At 43.0% G+C, this 13,080-nt stretch overlaps 1 protein-coding gene across 4 annotated transcripts in view; it reads left to right on the top strand.

Annotated features, from left to right (window-relative positions):
* spryd3 (SPRY domain containing 3) overlaps window positions 1–13,080 on the top strand; it is a 43,375-nt gene that overhangs the window by 6,106 nt on the left and 24,189 nt on the right. For all 4 annotated transcript variants that reach the window (XR_003670999.1, XR_003670998.1, XR_003670997.1 and 1 more), the window contains exons 5-6: window positions 683–818; window positions 906–1,094. Coding sequence is in view for 1 of the 4 variants with exons in the window: in XM_028410453.1 (XP_028266254.1) it covers window positions 683–818; window positions 906–1,094 (325 nt within the window). In the remaining 3 variants the exon portion in view is untranslated. The remainder of the gene's footprint in view (window positions 1–682; window positions 819–905; window positions 1,095–13,080) is intronic.

The following is a 13,080-nucleotide window of genomic DNA, read 5'->3' as shown; positions in this document are numbered from 1 at the left end:
CTTTTACGGCATTCAGTGTGAGCAGCACAGTAAGAATTTGATTGTACAGGGAAACCAGTTTCTATACTGTGCATATGACAATAAACTTTGAATCTTGGAATGCATGCAATAGAAAAGAAGTAGTGTTAGCTAAGTTTTGATGCCAGCTGTAAGATTAAAATGACATGAGCATGGTATTACATATTATATATAAGAATTCCTTTAGGATCCATCTATACAGTAGAAAATGTGATCCACGTCCTCCTCCTGCATCATCATTTAATGATGCCTTGGTTTCTGTATTAAAGAGATGTTTGTTGTATATTATCATGTCATATTCGTAACTGTGTCATTATTATTATTATTATATTGACAGCTCAGTCATTGGTGGGGGAAGTAGTCTTGTTTGCATTCTTTTACTCTTTTTCTGAGTAAAAGAGCGAGAGCTATAATTGCGGCAGGCCAAAGGTCTTTCAGAGGAAAAGGCTGCAATTGAACAGTCTCTTCTGGGAAAAGTGCAAATCACTAGTGTGTAGCTATATTTCATAGGAATGAAGTCAGTATAGATTGGCTTAGTTGCCACGATTTGACCTCAAAAATGGTTCATATTCAGCTTTAGGAGTCCCTTCACTGTTGTTCCTGTAACAATCCCCTGACGGTGTCACTTGCATTTTCAGATTTTTATTTCCCCTTTTCGTTGCAGGTTATACAATGGTAATCCTGTGGGGCAGCAGTTTGGACCAAAATGTGCTCGAGGTGACCGCATTGGCTGCGGAATACACTCGGAAAATATAGAAGGAGGTTTTACAACAGTGTTTTTCACCAAAAATGGCAAAGAGGTAGATGCCACGCTGAAACATGGACCCTGCATGCACGGTGATGTCTTTGTTTATGTTGGTTTGTTCACTGCTCTGTCTTACGTCCAGGTGGGCTCTGTAGAGGTCCCTATATCTGCGGAAGGACTGTTCCCTGCTGTAGGGATGCACTCCATGGGGGAGGAAGTGAAAGTCGACCTGCAGGCTGAGTGGTTCCTGGAAGAGGATGACAGCATGATGATGGTTGACAGCCATGAAGATGACTGGGGGCGGCTTTATGACGTCAGAGTTAGCGGAACGGTAAGTAGGTAGAAACATGAATGCTCCCAGCTATTTTAGATCATTAAAGTGATCCGCTTTCAGAAAAGAGACAGTTGTTCTGTGAAATAATTATCACTGGACACTTTCCAGGCATTAACCAGTTTGACTTGCTGTTGGTCTAAAGTGCAGAGAGCTCCTGCTCCAACTTTTTGACAGTTGATGTTCATTAATCCCCCGTTCACACTGGGGGAAAAAATGTGGCTTAAGCAGGATTCGGCCGCATCCAGATCAATCCAGATGTGTTTTTTTGAGTGTGAACACCTCAAATCCGGCTGTATCCAGTTTGATTTCAATCCGGCTAGATCCACCTCTCGTGGGTGGATCTAGCCGGATTGAAATCAAATGTGGCTCAAATGTGGCTCAGGTGTGAACGCAAATGTGGCGAGCGAATCCGCCTAGCGACATGCTACTTCCGGTTAGCGACACGCTCCTTCCGGTCAGCGATGTGCTACTTCCGGTTTACGGGGCGCAACACAGGACAAAAAATGTGCACATGCAATCCTACCGCGGCGTGAACGGACTCTGTATATTACGAGGCACCACCTAGTGGTTTGGAGGACCGCAAACATGCTGGATGAAACCGGATTGAGTGCGGACACAAGTGTGTGCTAGCCAGATTTGAAAATAGGTCTGAACGCATCCAGCTTAAAGGCTGTCTGGGCTCAATCCTACTCTAGCTGGAATGACTTTCTCCAGTGTGAACGGGGCCTAACACAGTGGTACAGACCTGATTGTGTTCAAACTTAAAATTACGAAGAGGGCCCCAGCTCACTGGGGTCTGAAATTTCTCCTCACATGAAGCAGGTTCTTCATGTCAAGAGATGGTTTGTAACCGTGGATGAGATTTAGGTCCATCACTTCCAAGTAGAGACCAAAGATCAAACAGCAGAAACAGCCAGAGCCTCCAAATCAGTGAGGTCTGAATTAAGGTGAGGGCTTCTGAAGGCTGCTTGTGGACCACTGCAGACCACAAGTCCACCGACAGCTGCACTGTCCACCTGATTTGTCCGTTCAGACCACTTCCTCAAGCTCAGGGGAAAATGGTGTAGTAATTGCTCCTGTGAATGACTCCCTGGAGGTCCCAGACACTGACTTCTAGAAAGAAAGGATCCATATGCTCCAAACCAGCTGGACTACAAGTGCACATGCTGTAGGGGAGTCAAACTTAATCGTCCCATATTGTATGTATTAACTAACAATTGGTTATTTGCTTTCGTATACATGAAAACAAACACATCATCCATCATCTAGTGTGTTTTTCTAGCATGTGTCTTTGGAGTGGGACAGATTACATTGTGGCTTTTCTGTAGCTTGTACTTCTGTGTGGTTGTTGCGATTTTCCCATGTTTGTTTTGTGCTCTTACAAGATCCTTCAACTGCCTGTTCTGCACCAAATCCCTCTTTGTTGACAACTGTACTTAAGGCTCACTGAAACTGAAGGAAAGCTCCAGACACAATCACTGGAGTTTGAATGCTTTCGCTATAGCCGCTGTATGATCTTGCTGAGACTGGATTTGGGTCGCAGATTGCCTCATGACATCAGTTTCAGGGATTTTCTTCTGAGTTCTATAGACATCACACAAGATAAACAGCCGACTTACAGTGAGGGCTTCGAGTCTGTTGTCTTTCATTGGCCTCGTTGCTGCACCAAAGTCTGGGATTATGCAACAGTTTGACAAATCTACCCCTAAAGCTAAGAAATACAAGCTAGGTAATACACCGACTATTTTTTTTTAATCTACACAAAGTCAGGATAGGATCTTCTTTCAAACCCTAGTACATCAGGTTGTGGTTGCCGGATGTGGCTGAGAGGTTGCAGCATAGTTATCGTTGCTGTCATTATGTGTAGGCCTGTGCTATTGTGCTCCTCTGACAGCTGATTTCGGATGCACGCTGCTCACGTCTCACTTCAACGCGGGTTCATCTTCAGGTCTTAGACACAGACTAAATTATGATTCAGCAGTTTGTGCTAGCCAGCATGAATGAGCCTCTTTGTTGGCATTGACTGTGTCATCAGAGCCCTCACAATGCTTTATTCCCACCCTGGATCTATAATACCTTTGTTCTGTGTTTGAGTGTGAGCTCCATTCACCCTCCAGCTTCAAAACGTAACCGCAAAGCTGCACAGAGGTCTCTCATTGACACAGGAGCGATGATATATGTGTGTGTGTGTCCATTCTGTGTGTGGCTGTATGCTAAACGTGTCGTTGTGTATGTGAAGTCACACACACACACACACACACACACACACACACACACACTCCCACGCGTACAGGCCATCATCTTTTTTGAAAGCAGACGGGTCATAAAAACAAAGTGCTGTGGGTGAAACGAGTGATTCAACCAGCAGTCTCACTCGCTGTCTCTCTTTTTCTGTTTTTCTGGACTAAGGAGTGGCAATGGCATGAAATGTGTTGATGGAGCCAAGTGCCTGGCAGCCCACCAGGCTGTAAAAATTCAATAAGTGGAGTAACGGGACTCTGAGGAATCTTTTACTCTTTGTCATGTGGTCAGAGGTTTGCACAGCTGGGGTGCCCTGGCTTCATGGTCCGGCAGTGATTTCTTTCTGTCCCCCCCCCAGTTTTCTTTGTGCAGACTTTGTGAGGTTTTAGTACTCAAACTGATAAGGCAGTTTTGGGGTTTTCACATGCAGAGATAGAGGACAGGTTGGGTCTGAAGCACAGCAGGAGAAAGAAAGAAAGAGAACATGTGTGACAGTTAAATCTTGGAGTTGCAGGATTAGTGTGAGGTAAGAAAACGATTTAGGGGGAGAACATTAGGTCAGCCACAAGGTGGTCTCACTTAATCTCTTTGTTGGTTTTTCCTTGTAATTTACTTCATTGTGTGGTTTTAAACTCAGTCTCAGGTTCCCTCAACTTGCTCCTTAATCTGTCTCCTCAGTTCTGTTCTAGTCCATTCACCTCCCTCCCCTGATCTGGTTTCTGATCATTGTGTCACTTCTTTCTGCCACCTGTCCTACATCCTTGTTTCTTAGCCTCCACAACAACTCCTTTCCTCTTGCTTTTCCTCTCCTCTTTGTTTTTCCTCCCATCCCACCTCTACTGTAATCTTGCTTGTCTCCTTTTCCTCCTTCTTTTCCATCCATCCTTGTTTCTTCTTAGGAATCCTCGTCTCCTCTTCCCCCGTCATCCATCCTTGCCTCCGTCCCTCTTTATCTTCCTGTCCTTTGCTTCATTCTTATCCTCCTTCCCTCCTGTTCTCCATCATTGTTTCCTTCCTTTGCTGCTTTTCTATCCTTATATCCCCCTAAACCCTTTTTCACCTCTCGTCGTTTCATCTCCTTGCTGCTTCTTGTGTCTCCTTTCCTTCTGCCCTCTCTGCCTTCTTCTCTGTCCTAGTTTCCTCAGCACTACTTTTCTTCCTTTGTCTCCTCTGCTCTATCCTTGCTGTCTTTTCATATCCTCCTCGCCCCTCTGTGTGTTTCATCAATACAAAGATCATGTAGATTTCAATAACATTAGGTGTTTTTTAAGGGTGTTTTTTTTTTTTGTCACGTGCGGCTCTGTAACAGATATTTCCAGCCCCTGCGGTTTCTGATGACTTATGGATCTATCGTCCAGTTGCCACAGATGAATTACACCTCTCAAGCTCCTTGGTGATTTCACCCAGCAGCACCTCACTAACATTTGGTCAAAACAGTGGAATGGTTTTTAACGCGTTGCTATTTCATAAGTGTGGATAATCACTGTTCTGGATGATGTCTGTCCTTGATTATTGTTAAAGAGGGGGAGTGGAGGACAGGGTGACGGAAAAGATTGCTGCAAGATAAATGACTTTTCTGACTGGTATGCTTTTGATGAGGCAGTGCTGAGAAGTGCAAAGCCACAGAATGCATGAGGTACAATGGTGAAGGTAGTGACTTGTCTCCAGCTAAGTCTTTGCTTTTGTGAACTGTTTACATTACAGTGGGGGGGGGGTGGCCACTCCTGTTTAGATAGGTGGGTATCTGATCCAAGATTTCTACCCACTATCATCATACCTACCCAGCCAAATATTTCCCACTCACGTGTCTCTCTTGTCTGCCTCTCTCTCTTTTTTTTTTCACCAAATATTATATTTACATAATTCATCATTGAAATGAAAAGGTGTTTTCACTCTGACCTCTTTATTTCTATATTGATCAGTATTTCTTTTGTTTCTTTCTAATATTTTTTTCACCATCTCAAGGCCATTTGTTCAAAACCCTCCACTTATGATTCAGTTTGAATGGAAAACTGAGGTAAACTGAGCACTGTGTTCCTGGCAGCTTGGTTTTATCTATGAAAAGTTTCCCTAATTTTTGATGAAAATAACGGTCATTAAGCAAAGTTGGAATACAATTTAAGCAGCAAAGCTGTTTGGCCATTTATTGACCAAGTACTCTTTGATCTCCAGTTTCTGGATGATTTGGTGATTTGGCTTAAAATAAAAATATTAATACTACTACTAATAATAATAATAATATATTTTATTGATATTGTGCTCGTGTGTCCATGTCGACTCTGAGTGTGTGCTGGTTGTATGTTGAAACACACACACAGTGCAGAGCAGCACAGATGATGTAAAGATATTTTTACAGAAGAAAACCATTAGAGTTAAAGTCAAAGTTAAAGTAGCAAATCCCAGAGTTCTGAAAGTCGGGCAAGATCTGAGCTTTTTAAGAGCAGATGACGATGAAATATGTCGGCTGCAGCACCGCGGTAACATCTGAATACGCCGTTGTCGTTTCTGTGTGCTTTACCGTACATTTCAGTATAGTCGTAGTGTACACAGCGCGACCGTGTCTCTCCAGAGAGTAGATGGGATGACGCAGTACAGCAGCGTAGAAAGAGACAAGGAGGGTTGGAAAGACGTTACCGGTAATGCCGTGCTCAACAGCTGACTTTTGCTGCCTTTGTTTAATATTGTGTGCACGGTCCGCGGGCCGCTTTGAAGACGCAAGCGAGCCCGGGTGTGGCCCGCGGGCCGTGCTTTGCCCAGGTCTGGTTTAGACTATTTGAGGTTTGGCCACAAGCTCATAGCTTGAAGCCTGAAGCTTATTCGAATAGCAATATGGCTAGGTGAGCCTGATGTACATAAAATAACATCACATCCCGTCCCTAATGCTGTCCGTGCACATCAAATACTATCACCACGTATCAGATAATCAATGCTGCATTCCTTTCCTAGTGTGAAGTAATGTGAAGTAATACATGGTTTCTCTTGCTGAGATGGAATTACAAGCAGTTGTTTTGATCCTTAGCTATTCTGTGGCTTGATTGATAAGTTGGCTTTAGGTTTCAAAGCTTCTGTTTAATGTACCTCTGGAAGTGATTTGTCTTCTTGATTTCTATAGGATTACTTCCTCACATATACAGAACATATATGAGAGATTTATTTTTTTTTTTTTTTACCTTTGTCTTGACTGTCAGAGGAAGGTGTCTTAGGCAAACACAACCTGTTTGATAATAATCCACATGATTTATTTTTTTTTTCTTGCCACCATGCTCCTGCTGTACTGTTTTTCTTAAGAGGAGACATTTGGCTGGCTTTCCACTGCGTACGTGCGGCTCACTGCGAACACGAGCCTGCAATCCTCTGCCTCCTGTTGTCACAGCAGTCGCTGTGCCCACCAACTTAATCCCCTCAGCTGCGGATGAGTGGGCCGACAAGTAAAGTGGACAGCACCTGAGTCTGCAGTTATCAGTTTTCCCCAAGTGTCACTCCCTCACAGCCCATATCTCCTTCCCCTTCTCTCCACCTCTCGCCTACATGTGGAGATTAAAGAATCTTCCAAATGTATGCATCCTAAGCTCGGACACATTTTTGTGCTTTATTAAGTGAAAAACTTATAGCAACACACTAAAGTATACACACCAGAGAGTCGCCTCCTCTGCCGCAGCATGAACCACGCCAGCCTCCATCATTGCTCCGTTTCTTGTTGTGCCTTTTCCAGTCGCCAGAGCCAGCTGTAATACCAACGCCCCTCTAAGGTTGCCTGCTTCCTTCCTTCCTTCCTTCCTTCCTTTGGGAACAATAGTCATGAATCCCTCCATGACACTGCTCCTGGATGAAAGTTCACTACTTTCCCATCAAGTTGTTGTGGTTGCAACCTCCAAGGCCTTATGGTGGCACCATCATGGTTGCCTCCATTTCTTTGAACTGAGCAGCGTGAGAAAAGAGGAAACTCGCAATAACTTAATCCAGGGAAAGTTGACTGGCTGCGTGGAGGCTGTCTGTGACAGGGTGAAGCTGTGTCACACAAGATAACTGAAGTAATGCTGGATTTAGAGTTTACGCAAAGGGTGCGTGGAAGTCGATCTGTGCTGGGTTTAGTGATGAGTGTCATGTTTTAACCATTAGTAGTTCTGCTTTCTTACAGTTAAACTCAGAGGTATACAATAGATAATGCTCAGCATTTAAAGGGGTCATCAACAGCATCAGGCGATGAGAGATTCTGATTTATTGATAATTACACCACCAGTGAGCCAGCTAATGCCACACCAGAGTTCCTTTAGGCCCCGTTCACACTGGAGAAAGTAATTCCAGCTAGAATAGGATTGAGCCCAGACAGCCTTTAAGCTGGATGCGTTCAGACCTATTTTCAAATCTGGCTAGCACACACTTGTGTCCGCACTCTATCCGGCTTCATCCAGCATGTTTGCGGTCCTCCAAACCACTAGGTGGCGCCTCATAAAATACAGAGTCCGTTCAGGCCGCGGTAGGACCGCGTGTGCGCATGCGGTTTTTTTGTCCCGTGTCGCGCCCCGTGAACCGGAAGTAGCACATCGCTAGCCAATCTGAAATCAAACTGGATGCAGCCGGATTCGAGGTGTTCACACTCAGAAAAAAACACATCTGGATGCGGCCGAATCGGGGTATTAGTCAAAAATAGGAGTTTTTCCACTGAAAGAATTAACAGACCATTTAATAGTGGCTTGCACCAGTGTGTATTTCACAGTGATGTATTTTAAGGTTGTCATCAGGACAGTAAAATAATATATATATACATATACCAATTTGTGAACACAGATACAAGATCGATGGGCTTATTAGGGGGAGTTCCTACAGTAGAAAAATGAAAGTAGAAATGAAAGATGTGTATTGGTTTTACTAGTTTGTGTTTTATCTTTCATCAAATACTCTTATCAGTAAGAGTTCGTGCAGGTCCCAGGTGATGTCTCAACTGTTGTGTTGAGTTACCTATTTGAGGATAATCCCATCAACCATGTGATAACCACAGAGTTTTGTTTTGGCAAAGTCTCGATGATATCATAAGCTGAATTTCTTAGAGCAGGTAGCGTTGTTTGTCTTCAAAGGGGCAAAGTTGAACATGTTTTGTGTCTGTTGTTCAGCATGTTGTCGAGGTTTATTTACATATATGCGATGACTAGAGATCTGGCTGCTGATTTTAGCGATGACGCTTTGTTGACATATTGACTACCGCCGAGTACATTTAAATTTAAGTCACTGCCTCTGAGCCTTGCCTATGTTATCAATTTATTTTCTGACAATCCCTTTTGACCCAAATATATTTATTATAGGAAATCTGACCGTGGTGCAGTGGTTAGCACTGTCGCCCCACAGCAAGAAGGTTCCCGCTTTGCTTGTGACTGGGGCCTTTCTGTGTGGAGTTTGCACGTTCTCCCTGTGCCTACGTGGGTTTTCTCCAGGTACTCCGACTGAAGACGTGCTTGTTAGGTTAATTGGTGACTCTGAATTGCCCGTAGGTGTGAGTGTGAATGGTGTTTTTTGTCTGTGTATGTTGCTGTGATGGACTGGTGACCTGACCCTGCCTCTCACCTGTAGATAGCCGGGATAGGCTCCAGCCCCCCCCCCCCCCCCCCCCCCCCCGTGAAAATACTTTCCTCATCCACTTAAATTGTGTGTCTGTTTCAACCAGCACAACATACCAACATACAGCCATGGTTTGGCCACACAAAGTATAATAACTGTGAATGTATTGTTCTAATCCTATATGTGTTGCCATCTTTTCATGGCACCCTCTCTGGAATTATTCAGTTCCTACCCAGGAGTAGCGTTGTTTGTTATCCTGTAAAACTGTAACTTTTTACGACTTTGTCCCTATAAATCAGCACCGGTGGCAAAAACCTGCTGGCATTAAAGCTGCGAGTTAATTCCGACAACATCTTCCCAACTGTGGTAATGGTGATAATAAATGGAGTGTATTAAAAGGTGATGAAAGGCTCCACATGGCCAGATGAGGTTTCAGTGAAGTGAACTTTGAGAGGGTTTCAGCAGATCAAACTTGCATATATTGTTTTATCAATGAATTGATGTAATTGCTTATTAATAGAGTTGCATTTAATTTGCTGAGTAAGTTCATGTTGCTTTCCAACTGGCTGTGCAGAATTGTGAATACGATGCTACTGCAGGTGGGGATTGACACCGTAAGGCATGAATCCAGGCAGAGTTTGTCTCATCTTGTAACAGTAAATACCGACTTGCTGTATTATTATGTGGTAATTACAGGTTTTGTTGTAGGTTTTGCATAGTTTTTTTTGTGTGGCTGTTACATTACACGCTTGAGCAAGAAAGAAATGCAGTGATGAACGACAGATTTTTTTATTGGTTGGGAAAATCACACTAATTAGTTCTGCAACTTTCTCTTTGAGTAAGAAACAGTTATGCTTTTGTTATGAGTAGGCGGTAGTGAGCTGTAGCAGTTAAATTATAATCGGAGGTAAGGAGGTGATGTGGAGGGCTCGAGTGTAATGTAAACATAGTAACATAAACAAGTGACATACTGTCAGCAACACTGTTCAGCATGTAAGCAGCGATAACAGAGGCTGTGACCACTTGAAGCATCACGGCCGTGGTGTTCAGGTCGCTTGGATGTTCATCTTGAATGCCTTAGGCAAAAAAAAGAAAAGAGAAAGTGACTGATGGACAAGTCAGATTTAGATACTGGAGGCCATCCAACTCAAGTGAGAGATGAATTAGAGCAGGGAATCACATCCTCTGTTCCAAGGACAAGGCCAACTCATGCATTTTCCAAACCAGAGCGCCACATTTGGCCTAGATCATTCATGCTTCTTATGTCCATATTTTACTTTTTACACACTGTAAGGATTTGTTTCCAGAATAGGAAAAAGGCAGAAGAAGAAATAGGCAGGATGATGGGGTCACAGACAAATCAGAATGTGTGTCACTGTTGGCTCAAATATATGAAGTGCTGCACATCTATGGAAAAAGTAAAATCATGGTTAGAAGAAGACAAAATTCTCTTGTGCATCATAACAATAGTTTATTTTGGAGATTTTTTTTATTCAAGTTGTAAGTTGTTTTGATGGAATAATGTGGGATTTTGTTATATTTTCCAATAGAAATATAACACTGACATTTATACTGTCTGTAATTTCCCCATGCGTTTCAAATCCATCAGTGAATTTTGGCATTTATAGTGTTAACACCAACAAAAGTAAGCAGCTGAGAAGCTGCCTCAGTTCCTTCAGCCAGAGTGTTATAAATTGCAAATATTATATCGTGTTTAATCAGAGTTCAGTTGACAAGTGTGAAGATATCTCCTAATTTCAGTTTCACCTTTCTTTAATTTCCTCCATTAGTTGTGACAGGAAATTGGCAAGACCACTCTATGGGTGTTACATCTGTTTCCCAGGCAGCAGCTCAACAAAACATGGCCTTGCACACCACCATCACCATTTACACCACTCAGAATTGCAGGAGCAAGATAGATAGAAAGAGGAGAAAGAGAGAGAGAGATTGTCAGCGATCTCAGTGAGGCATGCTTAGCTCAAGGCTACATCTCTCTTTTTCTGCCCTCTCGTCTCTCTCCTTCCATTACTCAGCAGCAGCAAGACGCAAGAAAAAAGGTGTGACTGAGTGCACATCACACCGAAACTCTTTCCTCCTCTCCGAGAGAGGAAAAAAAAAAAAAGCAGCTGTCCAGACATGAACATGCAGCGGGGTTAAGAAGAGACAAGAGAACACATGAAAGGGCAGAAAGTGAAGGCTAATGCTGAAGGGTCTGTTGGTGTGTTATCCATGTGACTAATTAACCAAGTGCTACAAACATGTAAGCTCCTGGAATATATTGTGTAAAGATGTACAACTAATTATAGTAAATAATTATAGATAACCTTCCTTTACTTGACTTGAAGATCAACTATAGAGGCTCCCTTATATTGGCTGAGTCGGCCTGAGTCTGTGGAACTGCTGGTTAATCCAATTAATCCAAAAGTTGGGGATTGACTTTTGGAGGCACCCTGAAGTGGCCTCTTTGGGGTGCCTTTCATGTGTGCCTCATTTCTCAATTGCAGAGGTTTCTGCTTGGGTTTGAATACCTCATATTGGTCTGCTGTGTCATATTCATGACATTTTTTTATAAGTTTTTCATATTGTCACCATTGTCGATACAAAACTATGGACGAAGCCTGGCTCTGAGACAATCCCTCTGAAGAGGAGGGAGCACAAGCCATAATTAGGTGTAATTTTAAGTCCGAAAACGAAATGAAAATGAGAAAAAATGATAGAATGTACACCCCGTACAGTTGAAACTAGAAGGAAACTTATCAGTTAGTCAGTCAGTGGTTATTTCTGCTGTAAAGTTGGCCATTATAGCATGGAAATCTATGGGGATTAACTCGCTTTTGGAACCAGCTTCTAGAGGTTGCAGCTTAAACTGCCACTTAACGCATTGGTATTGAGTCTGAGCCAAGCGGCAACCTTCGGGGCTCAGACTTGAAGCCCATGCGGAAATGTCAAAACTTGTAATTCACGCCGCAACCACTGGGGGCTGGCTCCAGAAGAGAGTAGTTTCCCATAGACTCCCATGTTAAAATGGCCGACTTCACAGCAGAAATGAACATGTTTACAGCCTGGTAAAACAAAACATTCTGGTCTCAGATGATAGGTTCTCTTCTAGTGTCAATTGTAGGGGGGTGAATTTTTTTTTACAAGTCACTCATTTTAATTGTATTCGGACTTAAAATTATGCATAATTATGGGCGTTGCCTCTTGAGCGACAGACGGTTTGCCGTATCATGGCGCGAGTTTCCTGCTTCCACGATCGCCCACCCCCCTAAACTCCGCTCGTGCTCCCGCTCTTTGTCCATATTTGGAGTTTTGGCGGACGTGATGCTGCCAACATGGCGCCGGTCAGCACGTCCAGAAACAAAAGGGTGACGTCACGGAAGCTCTGTCCATATGCCCACCAGATGGGCTACCTCTTAGGGAAGATTGCATAATTTAGTCATGAGTTCAAATCCATGTTCCTTGATACACGAAAGTCCACATCCAACAAAAATACTACAAAAGAAATTCATTAAATAGTTTCTCAGCATTTAAAATGCAGAAGAATCCTGTATTTTTGACAGTTAGAAATTTATTAAAACAAGGATTTAACATCTGATCAGGGATTCGGTTTAAGATTACAATTGTGGTGTTGGTTTTATCAAATCAAATCAAACTTTATTTATACAGCCTTAGACACACACACCCAGAATTCGTACCACATACACACACACACTCACCCATGCACAAACACGCTTCCACTCGTTGTATAAATTCAAAGGAAATAAGAACAGAATAAAACATTCGGACCATGTTGGTATTGTTTGTCTAGTTGAATGCTGCATGCATTCATTTTCTGTTATTTTTATGTCTGAAGTAAGACGTCATTTAACCACACGTTCGATGTGTAATATAAAACCAAGTTTAGACACTAAAATAAAACTTTCCACCTGCCTCGGCTTTTCTAAGTTTAACGAATCGCCAAGCAACAGGGAAAAACAGAAAGGGAAAACGGTAATAACTTAATTGAGACACTTGACTTTTTTGACATAGATGTTGAATAGCTGTTCCCACCAGGTGTGTCCTTTAAGTGGCTGGCTAGTAGCACACCCAGGTGGTGTTACATGCTCACAAAGACTTAATGCTGAAGTAATTTGGTCCACCCCCACCTTGTCTGTCATCCTAGTCTTTTAAAGTGGGGGCGTATTCTTCA

Source organism: Parambassis ranga, chromosome 7 (genome assembly GCF_900634625.1).
Source record: "Parambassis ranga chromosome 7, fParRan2.1, whole genome shotgun sequence".
NCBI classification, from domain to species: Eukaryota; Metazoa; Chordata; class Actinopteri; family Ambassidae; genus Parambassis; species Parambassis ranga.
The sequence above is the reverse complement of the archived record's forward strand: the minus strand, read 5'-3'. Positions and strand labels throughout refer to the sequence as shown.